Here is a 15,153-nt window from a genome sequence, read left to right as displayed (position 1 = left end):
CTGCCCGCCCTTTCCCCTCCTCTAAACACACCTCTTTTCTCTCTGTGCGTTTAGAGGCAGGGGAAAGGCCTAAGCTGTTTTTAGATACGTCTAAAAACCAGCTTTGGTTATCGGTACTTGGACGATCAGGCTTTTGATCGTCCAAGTAGCCATTTAGGACACTTTTTAGACTTTTTTTTTTTTATTATTACCCCCGTATTGTACAAAAGGCTTGTTTGATTCATTTTCTTTTGTTTGGAAGGAAAGTGGATTAAAATTCTTAGGAATTTGGATAAAAAATACGCTGGAAGATACAATGAAAGAAAATGAAAAATCTTTATTGCAGAAGGTAACAGAAATGTGCAAGCAATGGAATCCACTACATCTGTCTTGGTGGGGAAGAGTTCAAACTATTAAAATGATGATATTGTCTGTGGTTTGTTATCAGATGGGAATGTTACCAGTTGTTTTTAAGGGGTCCTTTTATAAAAAATTAAATAGTATTTTTACAAAATTTGTTTGGCTGGGAAAAACTCCTAGAATTGCTTTAGTATCTTTACAAAAACCAATTGCGGAGGGTGGGGTAAATTTTCCCAATTTCTATAGGTATCATCAAGCCTATATTTTGCGCCAGGGTATGTATTGGGTCCTCCCAGATTTCATTGATAATACCCCAGATTGGTTGTGGTTGGAATGGCGACTCATGTTCCTTTACGTTTATGTCATGTTCTCAGCATTAAAACGCCCTGATTGTATAAAGAAAATAGAATATTTATGGACACATGGAAAATTCTGCGATATGTCAGCAAGTTAACACCTATTCCAATTTATAATTTGACAAATCAAACTATATGGTTAAACTCCAAGATTCAAATTGGCAGATTTAAGGTCATCTGGAAGCATTGGATGATAGCAGGTATACGGATTCTAGGTGATGTGATTTCAAATGGTAAACTGCTTGAATTTTCACAGTTGCAACATAAATTTGGTCTTAATAAATTACAAAGCTTTAGGATGGCTGCAACTGAAGCAAGCCATTCAGGCAGGGTTCCCTGAATGGAAGATTCTTAATACGCAATATAGTTTAGAATTTTTATGCTTTCAGGTGGACTTCTTGGGACACCAAGCCCCACAGTGGTATAAATTGATAAGCGGATTTGTAAATAAAAACCCTAAAACTGGACTTAGGGACATTTGGAGCATTGAGATCAAACATCAAATTAATGCGTCTCAATGGCCACAAATTTGGTCTTGGAGGATGAGATGTACAGTGTCCGCATCTATGAGACAAACTTGGTTCTTTTTAATACATAGAGCTTTTTGGACCTCAGTTAGATTACAGAAGTTAGATAGCTCTAAGTCTAATAGATGCTGGCATTGTAATCTTGAAGCAGGGACTTTAGATCATTTATTATTCTATTGTCCCTTTATCATGGTCTTTTGGAAATCAATTTGGTCCCAAATTAATTGTTTATTAGAGAACCATGTAGCATTATCATATGATACGATTTTATTTGGTACATCAATGAGAACAAAGAGCCAAATATCATCAAATAATAATAAGCTTTTATTGATAATGACAGGAGTCGCCATACAACAGATCACAAGTAATTGGAAAAATTGGAACAGACTAAATTATTATTTCTGGTGGAATTCGTTATGTCATATTTATAAAATGGAGAGAATAGCTATACAAAAGGGGAGTTACAATAAATTTAAAAAGATATGGGGGCCATTAACTAAATATTGTAATGAATAGATACCATTCTACTTTATAAGTACAATTGTGAATGAGGGGATTTGAATTTTATTAAAAGTTTAGTTTAAAAAGGAAATAATTTTTATGTGATATATTTGATTGAACATGAGATTGAAGGGATGGGAGGGGAGGGATTAAATTTTATGTATTAACATTATAAATGATAATATTTCAAGTGATGCATTCAATGTCAATTGTTTAATAATTTTACACTTATTGAAAGATGAAAAATGAATAAAGAATGAAAAAAAAAAATTTGAGACCAAATTGATTTCTAAAAGGGACAATAAAATATTAAATGATCCAAAGTCCCTGCTTCCAGATTACAATGCCAGCATCTATTAGACTTAGAGCTATCTAACTTTTGTAATCGAACGGGGGTCCAAAATGCTCTATGTAACAAAAAGAACAAGTTTGTCTCATAGATGCGGACACTGTACATCTTATTCTCCAAGACCAAATTCGTGGCCATTGAGACGCAGAAATTTGATGCTTAATCTTGTAACCGGTACTATGGTCTAACCGGGACTCTACAGTACCCCTCAGTGGTTACAACAAATAATAGCACTAACGTGTGACCCAGGCTGGAGTCACCCTGCAGGCTTGGACTGACACCAATTTAGAAAAACAAAAATCACAGTCCTCTCAAAAGGTTCTAAATCAGAATACCTCAGGTTTATTCTTTTCAAACATAAAAATCAGGAAAATCATGAATCCCAACAAACAGGTAAGTAGACCATAAATCTTCAAGCAGTCCAAAATCAAAAGAAAGAGCATCAAAACAGTTCAAATATAAAGTCCAGCTGCTCTCCTTATTTCACCCCTCTGAGGTTTGGTCTCACCTCAGAACTCAAGGCAACCTGCTCCCAACAGTGTATACAGGTTATACAGTGTAGTACAAAATAGAGTTCAAGGCACTGGATTCACTGTCCACAGTGCTCCTATAGTGAAGCCTCTGGCAGCCCTACACTAAACTGCCAGGCAATGAGAGTGTCACAGGTTTGCTTTCATTTAGCTATAATATAGCCTACAAAATGCCCTCCCAGGTAACAGCAAACCTCTCCCAAAAACTGACACCTTCAGCTTCATAAAAGAAAAAGAAAAGCAAAAATCCCAAAAGGTCTAGTTTCAGCACACAGTCACTTTCAATCAAAGGAGCTGAAAACACACTCACTGTTTCTGCCAATTAGGACTTGCAGCTGATGGAAAGACCAACCTCCATGGCTTCCTCACAAGGACTCATTTCCTCAGGCAGGTTGTCAAGTTCCATTGGAAGATCAGCATCAGAAAGAACTTCCTCCAGCATTTCTCCAGCCTCCTGTACCTCCATAGGTGAGGCTGTATCATCCCTGCTTGGCCCGAGGAGACTCTCAGGGAGGAAAGGTATGAACCTTCTCCCTAGCCTGCCTGTCTGCTTGCTCTCAGCAGCTGGTTTTTGTACTCCAGGGACACGCCCTACTCTACCTGAGTCAGCAGACCTGCCTGGGGCTCTTGGGCTCCTCCTGTGGTGACCTAGAAACTGCTCTTCCAGGAGATCCTTGTGGATTTCAGGCTCCCCCTGGTGGTTAACCTGAAAATCATCCCTAGACCAATCCTTGTCCATTCCCTTCCGGGGTTTCTTTTGTGTCTTAGTAGGAACTTTAGCTGGACCCAGGTCAGACACGATACCTATCTGGTTACAATCTCAATATTCCAAATGTCTCTAAGACCAGTTTTTGGCTTTTTGTTCGTAAATCCAGAAATCAATTTATATCACTGTGCGGCTTGGTGTCCCAAGAAATCCGCCTGAAAGCATAAGAATTCCAGACTATTTTATTTTATTTTTATTTATTCAATTTTTCTATACCGTTCTCCCAGGGGAGTTCAGAATGGTTTACATGAATTTATTCAGGTACTCAAGCATTTTTCCCTGTCTGTCCCAATGGGCTCACAATCTACCTAATGTACTATTCTGATTATTGAGCATTTTCCATTCAGGGAACCCCTCCTGAATAGCCTGCTTCAGTAGCAACCATCTAAAGCTTTCTGAATTATTAAGACCATATTTATGTTGCAACTGTGAAAAATCAAGCAGTTTACCATTTGAAATATCATTTAAAATCTGTATACCAGCAATAATCCAATGCTTCCACATGACTTTAAATCCGCCAATTTGAATCTTGGAGCTTAAACATATAGATTGATTTGTTGATTTGTGTATTGGGTTAGGTATTAAGTTACTGACATAACGCAATGTTTTCCAAGTATCCATTAATATTCTGTTCTCTTTGTATATTCTAGGCATCTTGATACTGAGAACATGAGATAAATATAAAGAAAACATAAGTCACCATTTCAAATATAACCAATCTGGGGTATTTTCCATGAGCTCTGGGAGGACCAATACATACCCTGGCATAAAATATAGGCTTGATGATACCTATAAAAGTTGGGAAAATTTACTCCACCCTCCGCAATTGGTTTTTGTGAAGATACTAAAGCAATTCTAGACATTTTACCCAGCCAAATAAATTTTGTAAGAATACCATTTAATTTTTTTTATAAAAGGACCCATTAAAGAAAACTGGTATCATACTCATTTGATAACAAACCACAGGCAATATCATCATTTTAATAGTTTGGACTTTCCCCTACCAAGAAAGATGTAAAGGATTCCATTGCTCACACATTTCTGTTACTTTTTTTAATAAAAAATTTTCATTCTCTTTCATTGTGTCTTCCACTGTATTTTTTATTCTAATACCTAAATATTTTAATCCATCTTCTTTCCACACAAATGAGAATGAATCAAACAAACCCTTAGTACAATGTACATTAAGTGGAAGAATTTCTGACTTGCTCCAATTTATCTTATATCCTGAAAATTTTCCAAATTTCTCTATCAACTCCAGCAAGCATGGAATGGTAGTTTCCAGATTTCTCAAATAAAGCAGTATATCATCTGCATATGCAGAGACTTTATATTCCCAATCTGTATCAGGAATCCCCTGAATCCCCTTTGCTTGTTGAATGGCTAATAACAAGGGTTCTAATACAATATCAAAAAGCAAAGGAGATAATGAACAGCCTTGTCTAACCCCACTCTGCAAGTTAAACCGCTCTGATAAGTTATTATTAATATACAGTCTTGCAGCAGGAAAGCTATACAACATCTGAATCATTTGTATAAATCCCGAACCTATGCCAAACCAATCTAATGCTTGATACATGAAAGTCCACTCAACCCAATCAAAGGCTTTCTCTGCATCCAAGGACACAGAAAAAGCTGGATCATTCATGGCTTTTGTCACCTTTGAGACTTAGCCTGAGCCAAAGGTTCCCACGATTTATGGCGGGCTCATACTGATGTCTTTGATCTTAACCCCGTTGTTGTCCTTGTATTTATTATATCTACAGACTTCTAGCTCAGGCATAAGGGGATTTAGCCAATTCTAGGAGTATTTTGTTAAATTCAACATATGGAAAGCCAATCTGGTATTATTTGAAGAATGTCTCTTAGCAACAAATCCCGTTTGGTGCATATCAATAATAAAAGCGAGAGCCTTAGCTAAGCATAAAGCCAATGTCTTAGCTAAAAGTTTTCCATCAACATTGATTAGCGAAATAGGCCTGTAGTTTGAAACCAAAGTGTGATCCTTATTTGGCTTTGGCAAAACGATTGTTAATGATTCTGCCATAGTACCTGTAATGCAACCCTTAGTTAGTTGGGATTGATATAAATTTAATAAATGAGGTAATGGGGTAATTTGAAATGATTTATAAAACTCTACTGTAAAACCATCACCACCTGGAGCGGATCCAACTCTAAGAGACTTCAACGCTATTTCTAGTTCTTTTAGTGATATAGGCTCTTCTAAACTTCTTTTTATATGTTCAGGAACCTTCGGTCCATTAATTAGATTCAAAAATTCTAAATCGTCTTTTTCCCTATCTCCATAAGGCTCAGAAGAATATAGGTCTTTATAAAAATTTAGAAATTGACTTAAAATATTTCCAATTTTAGTATGCATCTCTCCATTCTCATCCTTATTGCAATAATTTGTTCTTCTTTTCTTTGCTTTAAGATAATTTGCCAATAATCTTCCCGCTTTATTTGAGCTTCCATAATACAGAGTTTATTGGGAAAACAAATCTTTCCTTACAAATTTTGAAGATATCTCATTATATTTACCCTTAGCTTTTAATAAAGCTCATAGGGTACTCTGCTCCCACTTATCAACTAATTTAGTTTCCAAATGTTTAATTTCTTTTTCCAAATTCTAAAATTGTTTTTTAAGTTGTTTTCTAATATACATCGAATATGAAATAATACTACCTCTCATGGTAGCTTTAAATGCATCCCATAATATTTCTATGTTAATATTTTCTGAAGTATTAAATTGAAAAAATTCAGTCATTTTTAATTTGAATTCTTCAAGGAAATTTGAATCCGCAATTAGAGAATGACACGGGGAAAAATTCTGTCCCCGTCACCGCCCCGTCCCTGGACCACCATCCTCTGCCCCGCCCCGCCCCACTGTCCCTTTCACCGCCCTGTCCCCGTCTCTGCCGTCCCCTTCACCGCCCCGTCACCGCCCCGGCCCCGTTCCCGTCTTCAGCGTCTTCTCCTCTCCATTCCCCCACCCCCAGCACCCTTCAAGCAGTCCAGCAGCTCCCTCCCGCCGGCCAGCCGTGCATTTCCCTCCTTTTCCCTTACCTTTTCTTCTTAAAATGGCGATTTCTATAAGGCTACGAGCTGTATTACAGCCGGAGCCTTGAAGTCGCATCGGGTTGCCTGCTAGAAGTCTCCTCCGATGCAACCGGAAACAGGAAGTTGCGTCAGAGGAGACTTTTACCAGCAGGCAAAGCAACGCGACTTCAAGGATCCGGCTGTAATACAGCTGGTAGCCTTATAGAAATCGCCATTTTAAGAAGAAAAGGTAAGGGAAAAGGAGGAAGGGAGATACATGGACGGCCAGCGGGAGAGAGTGGGCTGCCGGTTCGAACGCTCGGTCACCGCACGTTCAAAATTGTTCACCGCCCCGTGCCACCATTCACCGCTCCCCGAACTTGCGGTGACCAGTTTTTGGCGGGTTACCCGCGGCTAAACGCGGCTAGCCGCGGGTAACCGCCACCGTGTCATTCTCTATCAGCAATCAATGTATTATCAAATCTCCATACAGACTTACTATAATCTTGCTATTCTATACCGCTCTCAGAACCCTGTAATGTTCAAGACACTTGAGTATCCAGACATAACTCATACAGGTACATGGTATCTTTCATCGAGCCGGTATTTTCATGTGCAAAACTACAAATGTGCAAGAAGCTGTAATAAAGTGCTACGTGAAATAAATAACATTAAAAATTCGCACTTAGCTTTTATATGTACTTGATTTGTAGTGGATCATTGTAGTAAACAAAAAATTGGCTAAACGCCAATTGAACTTGTGAACTTATGAACTTGTGAACAAAAAGAAAATTCCCAATCATCAAAATGAAGTATACGCCAGTACTATGTTACTATGTATATCTATTAAATTACAAGATTGTGCCAAATTATCTAACCCTAATGACTTTATAATTTTACTTGGGTTTTTAATCCAATAATGGATCCATTACAGCATTGAAATCTCCAGCCACTATTAATTTAGAAGCAGCCAGTGGGAGTAGAAGTTGTTGTAATTTCTTTAAAAATTCCATTTGATTCGTATTTGGGGCATACACATTAAACAGTTCTAGGGTATCATTTCCCATGCTCATCCTCACATGTACCCACCTTCCCAAAGGATCTGAATCAATCAGCTGAAAATCAGCTGTACATTTTTTATTTATTAATATGGGTACCCCAGCTTTTTTGCCAACAGCAGGGGCAAAAAAATTCTGACATACCCAACCCCCTTCCAGTTTTCTTGATTCCACCATTTATAGGTGTGTCTCTTGAATAAAATACAAATCAGCATTTTGTTGTTTTAAGAAAGTTAACATTTTTTTTCCTTTTTATTTGATGGTTAAGGCCATTGACATTCAACGAAAATACTTTAATCTCCATCTATCGCCAGATATATAATCTAACAATAATAATTAAATTTATGTAAATTTATATGATTAGACACCATTATACAGTTTATAAACTTTAAAAAAATAAATTTTTCTTCTTCAACCCTTTCTTTCCCTACCCTCCCATCCCTAATCATTATATCCACCCAACCCCCCTTGAATAATGATAAAAACTTGGAAACGCACATATGGAATCAAGTTATGAAGAACCCCAAACAGGATAAATTAAGAAATATTCTTATTGAACTATATTAAGCTATCCAAATTAATTTATGAATCATTTATAAAAGTGTTAATATAACTAATGAACTCATATTTTTAAGAAATTATGAAGAATTTCATTTACCTAAAACAAAAATAAATAAAATTTCCACATACATATGAAACTAAACTTCCCAAATATTATACCATATATTATAGATTTTATATAAATCCTGAATGTATACTATAATTAAGATTACTCACATGAATTAAGAGATCTTAAAAATAATTATGATTCCTATATAACTTATACAGTTAAAATTAAACTATGAATTATATAATATCCATTTTACAATTACCTTTTAAAACATTTAAAATTAATAATACTTTATTCATTTTTATAATCATTAACTTATAATATACCCATAAAGGATGATATCCATTTCCCTCTATGGACTCTAAGGGACTAGAAATTCAAATCAAACTTTATTTAATCTATAGCTTGATTCAGATGATTCCAAACATAAAACCCCAATCTCCGCTCCTGCTATCTTTATAGGCAATTGTTAAAGAAAAGAGAGACAAGCTGCATACCTAAGGACATTAAAATATAACTCTTGTGTTAACAATATTCTACATATCCATGACAGATAAACATTGGCACTCCACTTTAATAGGCCCTTCTTTAGTATGTAAACCGTGCTGAGCTCCACAAATGTGAAGATGGCGCAGTATATAAACCCAAGATTTAGTTTAGTTTACTACCAGAGATCATCTCAGTTTTGTTACCAAAGCTAAACAGCAACATCTCCGGTTATAGGACAAAACCACAGAACTTCCAGGAGCATCAGGAAAGTTATCGTTATTGAAAACTTATGAATGCCAGTTATTTTCACAGCTTCTATGCACATATTCATTTTCCTACTACCCCTATCAAAGTCCATCCTATGTAGCGTGTCATGCAGGTATTCAGCCATTCCTGTGCTTGGAGCGCCATGTCCGTTGTAAGAAGCTTAACATCTTAAATTAAGGTTATTGAAACGCACACTTATCTACCCTCCCTCTCCTTTAAAAATAGGCAGGACCTATCATACAATTCTCAAACTGAGTCCTGGGAATGAGGAAAGAGATCCCGTCCTGAACTTGGAGAGAAATGACAAAAACAAGCTCAACCCTAGGCATCCGACGGTAAGGGGAAAGGGAGAAAGGGCACTGATAAATAAATGAAGAGTGCTTCTCAATGTTTAAATCTGATAAAGACATTCAGATTAGACATGACAGCGTATCCATATTTCCTTCGATGTCATTCAACTCTTGAGAGGAATCGGTCATCTGCATACTCCCCTTCATACTACTTGTCCAGAATGGAATCTAAATTTAGTCCTAAACTCTTCAGCAATCCCTTCAGCTAGGAGGATTTCTGAACTTCAAGCCTTCTCCTGCAGAGTTTCTTTTCTTCACTTTTCTGAAGCAGGGGTTTCTATTCGAACTGCCCTTTCTTTCCTTCTGAAGGCCATCTCTCTGTTTCACTTGAATCACTTGGTAGACCTTCCTTCCTTTCATAAGGATAACTGGGGGTTCAGTTCTCTTCCTTGATGCTTTTATATGTTAAAAGAGCATTGATCATGTAATTGGAAGCAACAGACAACTTTCATAAATTAGTCAGACTTTCTGTTTTGTTTGGAAAGTTAAGGATGGGAGAGGAGGCTGCTTCTAAACTTACAATTTCTAGCTGGCTGAAACAAACAGTAGCATTGGCTTAGCTTCTGTTAGGTCATCAGCCTTCTTAAAAGGCTCATTCGACAAGAGGAGCAGCACTTTCTTGGGCTCAGTCAAGTTCAGTTTCATCATCTGATATCTGCACTGCAATTTAGTTCTCTTTAAGCATTACAGGACAGCTATAGCAGCCTTGCAAAATGCTGTATTATGGCAAGAACTGCTTTTCACATCCTGAAATTTCTGGACTAGTTGTAGGACATTGAGGAAGGAGAAATTAGACTAGTTCAGAAACCCACCCCATCATTTATAGTATATAAAAGTCAATAATTTTTTTTGTCTTACCTATGGGTCAGTCTTAGTGCCAGAGCACTCTTGTTACTGTTAGCTTCATTGAAGTACAGTAGACAGACTCTGGCTATGCTGAAGTTGCTTGAGAGAGAGACAGTGCTCTATATGTCCCTTCTGCAGGAAGAACTTTTAAATCAGGGTGAGCTTGTACAGTGTTCAGATTAAACAGAAGAGGTTTGCAGAAGGCATGAAGATGAGACTGAGAAATGATTAAAAAAAAAAAAAAAAAAAAGTAGAAATTGTTTAAAATCTGAAAATGTTCTGACTGGTTGAAAGTTTGTATTGAAAACACAGTACATTGAGAGGAGGGTATGCCTACAGAGAAATGTGCATGACAATTAGCAGGTGATCTGGAGGCAGCTAGAAGCCATTTGATTGGATGATGGTTCAACCAGTAGGCACAAAGAGGAATTTTAATTGAATTGGTTGGTATGGAAAGAGTTGGCGAGTGAAATTTTGATTATTTTTTTTTGTAAATGAAAAACAGGAGTATATGTGGGTGCTGAGAAATATTAATTCCTAAATAAAACAAAAACTCTCCTTGGAGAAGAAGCGTGAATGATTTGTTAAACATTTACTTTAGTGAATTTGCAAATGTTAAGTATGAGAGAGTGATGTCAGTTTATTTGTCAGTTTTAAAATGAATATAAAAAAAAAAAAGAGAGAGTGATGTGTAATGGGTAAGACCCTTGCCTGTAGCTACTGATAGAGCTTGTTATTAAAAACATAAGATTGGTATTGGGGGGGGTATTTATTTTATATTACAAGAATATTTGATTGTAAATACAAGTGATTTATGAAAGTTGTTTGTATTATGTTTAATTCACTTGTACGAATTCAAAAATGAATAAATAAAAAATAAAAAAAGAACATAAGATTGCCGCTGCTGGGTCAGACCAGTGGTCCATCGTCCCAGCAGTCCTCTCATGCGGCAGCCCTTAGGTCAAAGACCAGTGCCCTATTTGAGTCTAGCCTTACCTGTTCTGTTCCAGTAGGAACTTAGTCAACCTTTTCTTGAATCACTGAAGGGTGCTTTCCCCTATGACAGCCTCCGGAAGAGCATTCCAGATTTCTACTACTCTCTGGGTGAAGAAGAACTTCCTTACGTTTGTACAGAATCTTTTACCTTCTAACTTTAGCGAGTGCCCTCTCTTTCTCTTTACCTTGGAGAGGGTGAACAATCTTTCTTTCTCTACTAAGTCAATTCCCTTCAATATCTTGAATGTTTCGATCATGTCCCCTCTCAGTCTCCTCTTTTCAAGGGAGAAGAGGCCAAGTTTCTCTAGCCTCTCATTGTATGGCAACTCCCCCAGTCCTTTAATCATTTTTGTTGTTCTTCTCTGGACCCTTTCAAGTAGTACTATGTCCTTTTTCATGTACAGCGACAAGTGTTGGACGCAGTATTCCAGATGGGGGCATACCATGGCTCGGTATAATGGCATGATAACCTTTTCAGATCTGTTCGTGATCCCCTTCTTATATTTCTTGCAATCCATAATTCAAAGGCTGCCTTAATTCAACATGAAACTGTCAGTATTTGCCAAGTTCTGCAATATCAGTAAAAAAGTTCCCTTCCCCACTTGATTAATGTAATAGGTAGGCAGTCATGGAACAATGACTCCTAAACAAGTTGATCCAGCATTTACACACCTGGATTCAGAGAAAACCCTCCAGAATGACGTATGCTTGGAACAAGCTGCCCAAATCCCTACGGCGGGCTTCGTCTCTGGCAGCGTTCAAGGCCCAGTTAAGAGTCCACCTCTTCGAGAGTGCTTTCGACTCCTAACTCCTCTCACCTTGGGTTCTGCATCCCCAACCCTGCATGTCATGTCTGTCTGTCCAGTATATGTGATTAGTAGTAGTTCTTCAAGTCATAACATCTGGAGCCAGAACCAATTTGTTTACCACAACCTCAGGGTCATGATCCCTGGGGAAATTAGCATGTTAGAGACCAGAAATCATCTGATAATCCAATCAGATTAGGGGTGGCAGCTCATAAACATCTCTGCATCTCACTACATCTGGAAAACCACAGAGCCTGCCTTTCCAGCCCCAGCATCTAATGACTCACCTTCATCCAAGGAAGGAGAGACTTGCTTTTATCAGGTATAAATACAAGCTTTACAAGTTATTGAGTAATATGCAGGTCTAATTGTGGCCCGGGGCCAGGGCATGTGTGTGTCGTCTAATTTACTTTTTATATTTGACAATTATTTAGGTTTAAATGACGTGTTTGCTGCTTTTCTCTGAGTTATCCTGCTTGTGCATTTGTTATCAACATGCTGAACATCTCTGTTCAATCAAGGTTGCTATATTGGCTTGTGAATAAATTTAGTTTTATTTTTCTAACGCTGGGCTTGTCTCCACTGCCTATCAGTATAATTTCAGGAGCTAGAATTTAGATCTGGTCACAGGGAAATGTAAGTAAGCAAACAATAAATTCAGAGTGCTAACCAAAATCACAGAAAATTCTATTACACTAAATTTAAGTGTTCTTCATTGCTCTGTTCTCCAGTAAGAGGCAGTAAATGTGTAACCTGCTCCTATTACAGGTGAATAAAACTAAATTGAACACTTATCAGCGAGAGATTAAATATATAATTTTCACATACTGAAATCTGATTTAGCTGAAAGTCAAACAGAAACAGACTGTTCTGACCACAACTGAAATTTGTGACGCTGTGGACTATGGGAAGGGTGATGGGGGAGATTCTGGAGGGGGCACAAAGAAAAAGGAAGCAATGTTTGACCTAGAGTTAGAGGGGGAGGAGGAGAGAGGGAGTAATGTGAGACACAGACTTGATTTAAATACGGGTCACAGCATTTTTTTGATCATTTTTAGTCCTAAAATAATAACAACAACTTAAATACCGCAAAGCCATAAAGTTCTATGCGGTTTACAATAATTAAAAAGAATACAATAAAGTAAAAGAAACTAATATAAATCAATAGCTAATACCCTAAAAAATCTGAATAATACATAATAAAATTCTTACAAATCAGCTACCTAAATATTTCGAGAACAGATATGTTTTCAGATGCTGCCTGATAAGAGAAAAGATGTTGATGATGTTTTTTAAGTTTACATCCTCTAACAGGCGGGAAGACAAAATGCAAATGTGAGCTTCTCTTATGTTTACTGGTTGCAAAAAAAAAAGAAGAGCTCAGTTATATATTTAGGAGCTAAACCAAACAAAACCTTAAAACAAAAGCAGCCAAACTTAAACTTCGCACGCGCCTCCATCGACAGCCAGTGAAGCACTCGATAAGAAGATGTTACAGGCTTGTATTTCTTCAACCCGAAAATCAACCTGACCGCTGTATTCTGCAACTGCCCTCAACTTATACCCGAGTATTTCAACAGCTTATCCTAATGCTAACTTCACAGTTCATACCTCAGAGCTATCTTTTCAGAAGTTTTTAAACTTTGTTGTACTCATTCATACATTATAGCTTGCCTAAAAACCGACAAAAATTGTATATTTTTGCCGGTCAAGTTATTCCTCTGCTTTGACATCTAAGGGCTCCTTTTACTATGCTGCGTTAGTGTTTTTTAGCGCACGCTAAACCCGCGCTGCGCAGCTAGAACTAACGCCAGCTCAGTGCTGGCGTTAGCGTCTAGCGTGCGGGGCAATTTAGGGTGCGCTATTCCGCGCGTTAATGCCCTAACGTGGCTTATTAAAAGGAGTCCTAAGTACTGGATTGCTGGAGCTGCACACAGATCTTATAGAGCACAGCACAGTTCTGTATTCTCTACCTGAATCAGAAAATAATATTAAAGATTGAACTAGGCCAGTTACTGGGCAGACTTGTATGGTCTGTGTCTGTGTATGGCCATTTGGTGGAGGATGGGCAGGGGAGGGCTTCAATGGCTGGGAGGGTGTAGATGGGCTGGAGTAAGTCTTAACAGAGATTTCGGCAGTTGGAACCCAAGCACAGTACAGGGTAAAGCCTTGGATTCTTGCCCAGAAATAGATAAGAAGAAAAAAAATTTAAATTGAATCAGGTTGGGCAGACTGGATGGACCATTCGGGTCTTTATCTGCCGTCATCTACTATATGTTACTATGAGAGAGAGAAACAAAAAGAGACAGAAAGAGAAAGGAAGAAAAAGACAAAGAAAGAAATAGAGAAAGAGAAAGAAAGAGAGAGAAAGACAAAGAAAGAGAGAGAGAGAGAGAGAGAGAGAAAGACAAAGAAAGAGAGAGAGAGAGAGAGAAAGACAAAGAAAGAAAGAGAGAGAGAGAAAGACAAAGAAAGAGAGAGAGAGGAAGACAAAGAAAGAGAGAGAGAGAAAGACAAAGAAAGAAAGAGAGAGAGAGAGAAAGACAAAGAAAGAGAGAGAGAGGTGGTGGAGAGGAAAACGGTGACTGAGTTCAAAGAAGCGTGGGATGAACACAGAAGATTTAGAATCAGAAAATAATATTAAAGATTGAACTAGGCCAGTTACTGGGCAGACTTGTACGGTCTGTGTCTGTGTATGGCCGTTTGGAGGAGGATGGGCAGGGGAGGGCTTCAATGGCTGGGAGGGTGTAGATGGGCTGGAGTAAGTCTTAACAGAGATTTCGGCAGTTGGAACCCAAGCACAGTACCGGGTAAAGCTTTGGATTCTCGCCCAGAAATAGCTAAGAAGAAAAAAAAAAAAAAATTTAAATTGAATCAGGTTGGGCAGACTGGATGGACCATTCGGGTCTTTATCTGCCGTCATCTACTATGTTACCTTCACCTGCTGGTTGATGGACATAACCTATAATTTCTGGACTAGTTTGAAGGATTAAAGGGGAAAAAAATGATCAAGTAAGCCCTAATTTCTTCATCTGTTCCTTTGCAACTAAAATCTTGTTCACAACCCCATTCTTTCCCCTCCCTACCTCATCCTTACTGCCTACCTCAAAAGGTTCTTTGCTCTGTATACTTACAGTAACTTTTTATCCTGTTTCAGTAGTTTGGCTGAGAATTCACAAAGGACATCCAGGAAAGCCAAGTTCCTGGGGATTACATCAGGATAACGAGGAGCTGCAATACTGAACGCAAATTTTATGCCATCCCTGTAAAATACACAAAAAATTAGAAGGTTCACTCTATTTTCTCAATCTGCTTTTTATGGGA

At 37.8% G+C, this 15,153-nt stretch overlaps 1 protein-coding gene across 7 annotated transcripts in view; it reads right to left on the bottom strand.

The window, feature by feature from the left end:
- STAG3 (stromal antigen 3) overlaps nt 1-15,153 on the bottom strand; it is a 147,617-nt gene that overhangs the window by 52,735 nt on the left and 79,729 nt on the right. For all 7 annotated transcript variants that reach the window (XR_004537260.1, XM_033924435.1, XM_033924434.1 and 4 more), the window contains one exon: nt 14,964-15,092. Coding sequence is in view for 6 of the 7 variants with exons in the window: in XM_033924435.1 (XP_033780326.1) it covers nt 14,964-15,092 (129 nt within the window). In the remaining variant the exon portion in view is untranslated. The remainder of the gene's footprint in view (nt 1-14,963; nt 15,093-15,153) is intronic.

The sequence above is a fragment of the Geotrypetes seraphini genome, chromosome 16 (assembly GCF_902459505.1).
Source record: "Geotrypetes seraphini chromosome 16, aGeoSer1.1, whole genome shotgun sequence".
NCBI lineage: Eukaryota > Metazoa > Chordata > Amphibia > Gymnophiona > Dermophiidae > Geotrypetes > Geotrypetes seraphini.
This window is presented reverse-complemented; position numbering and strand designations above follow the sequence as displayed.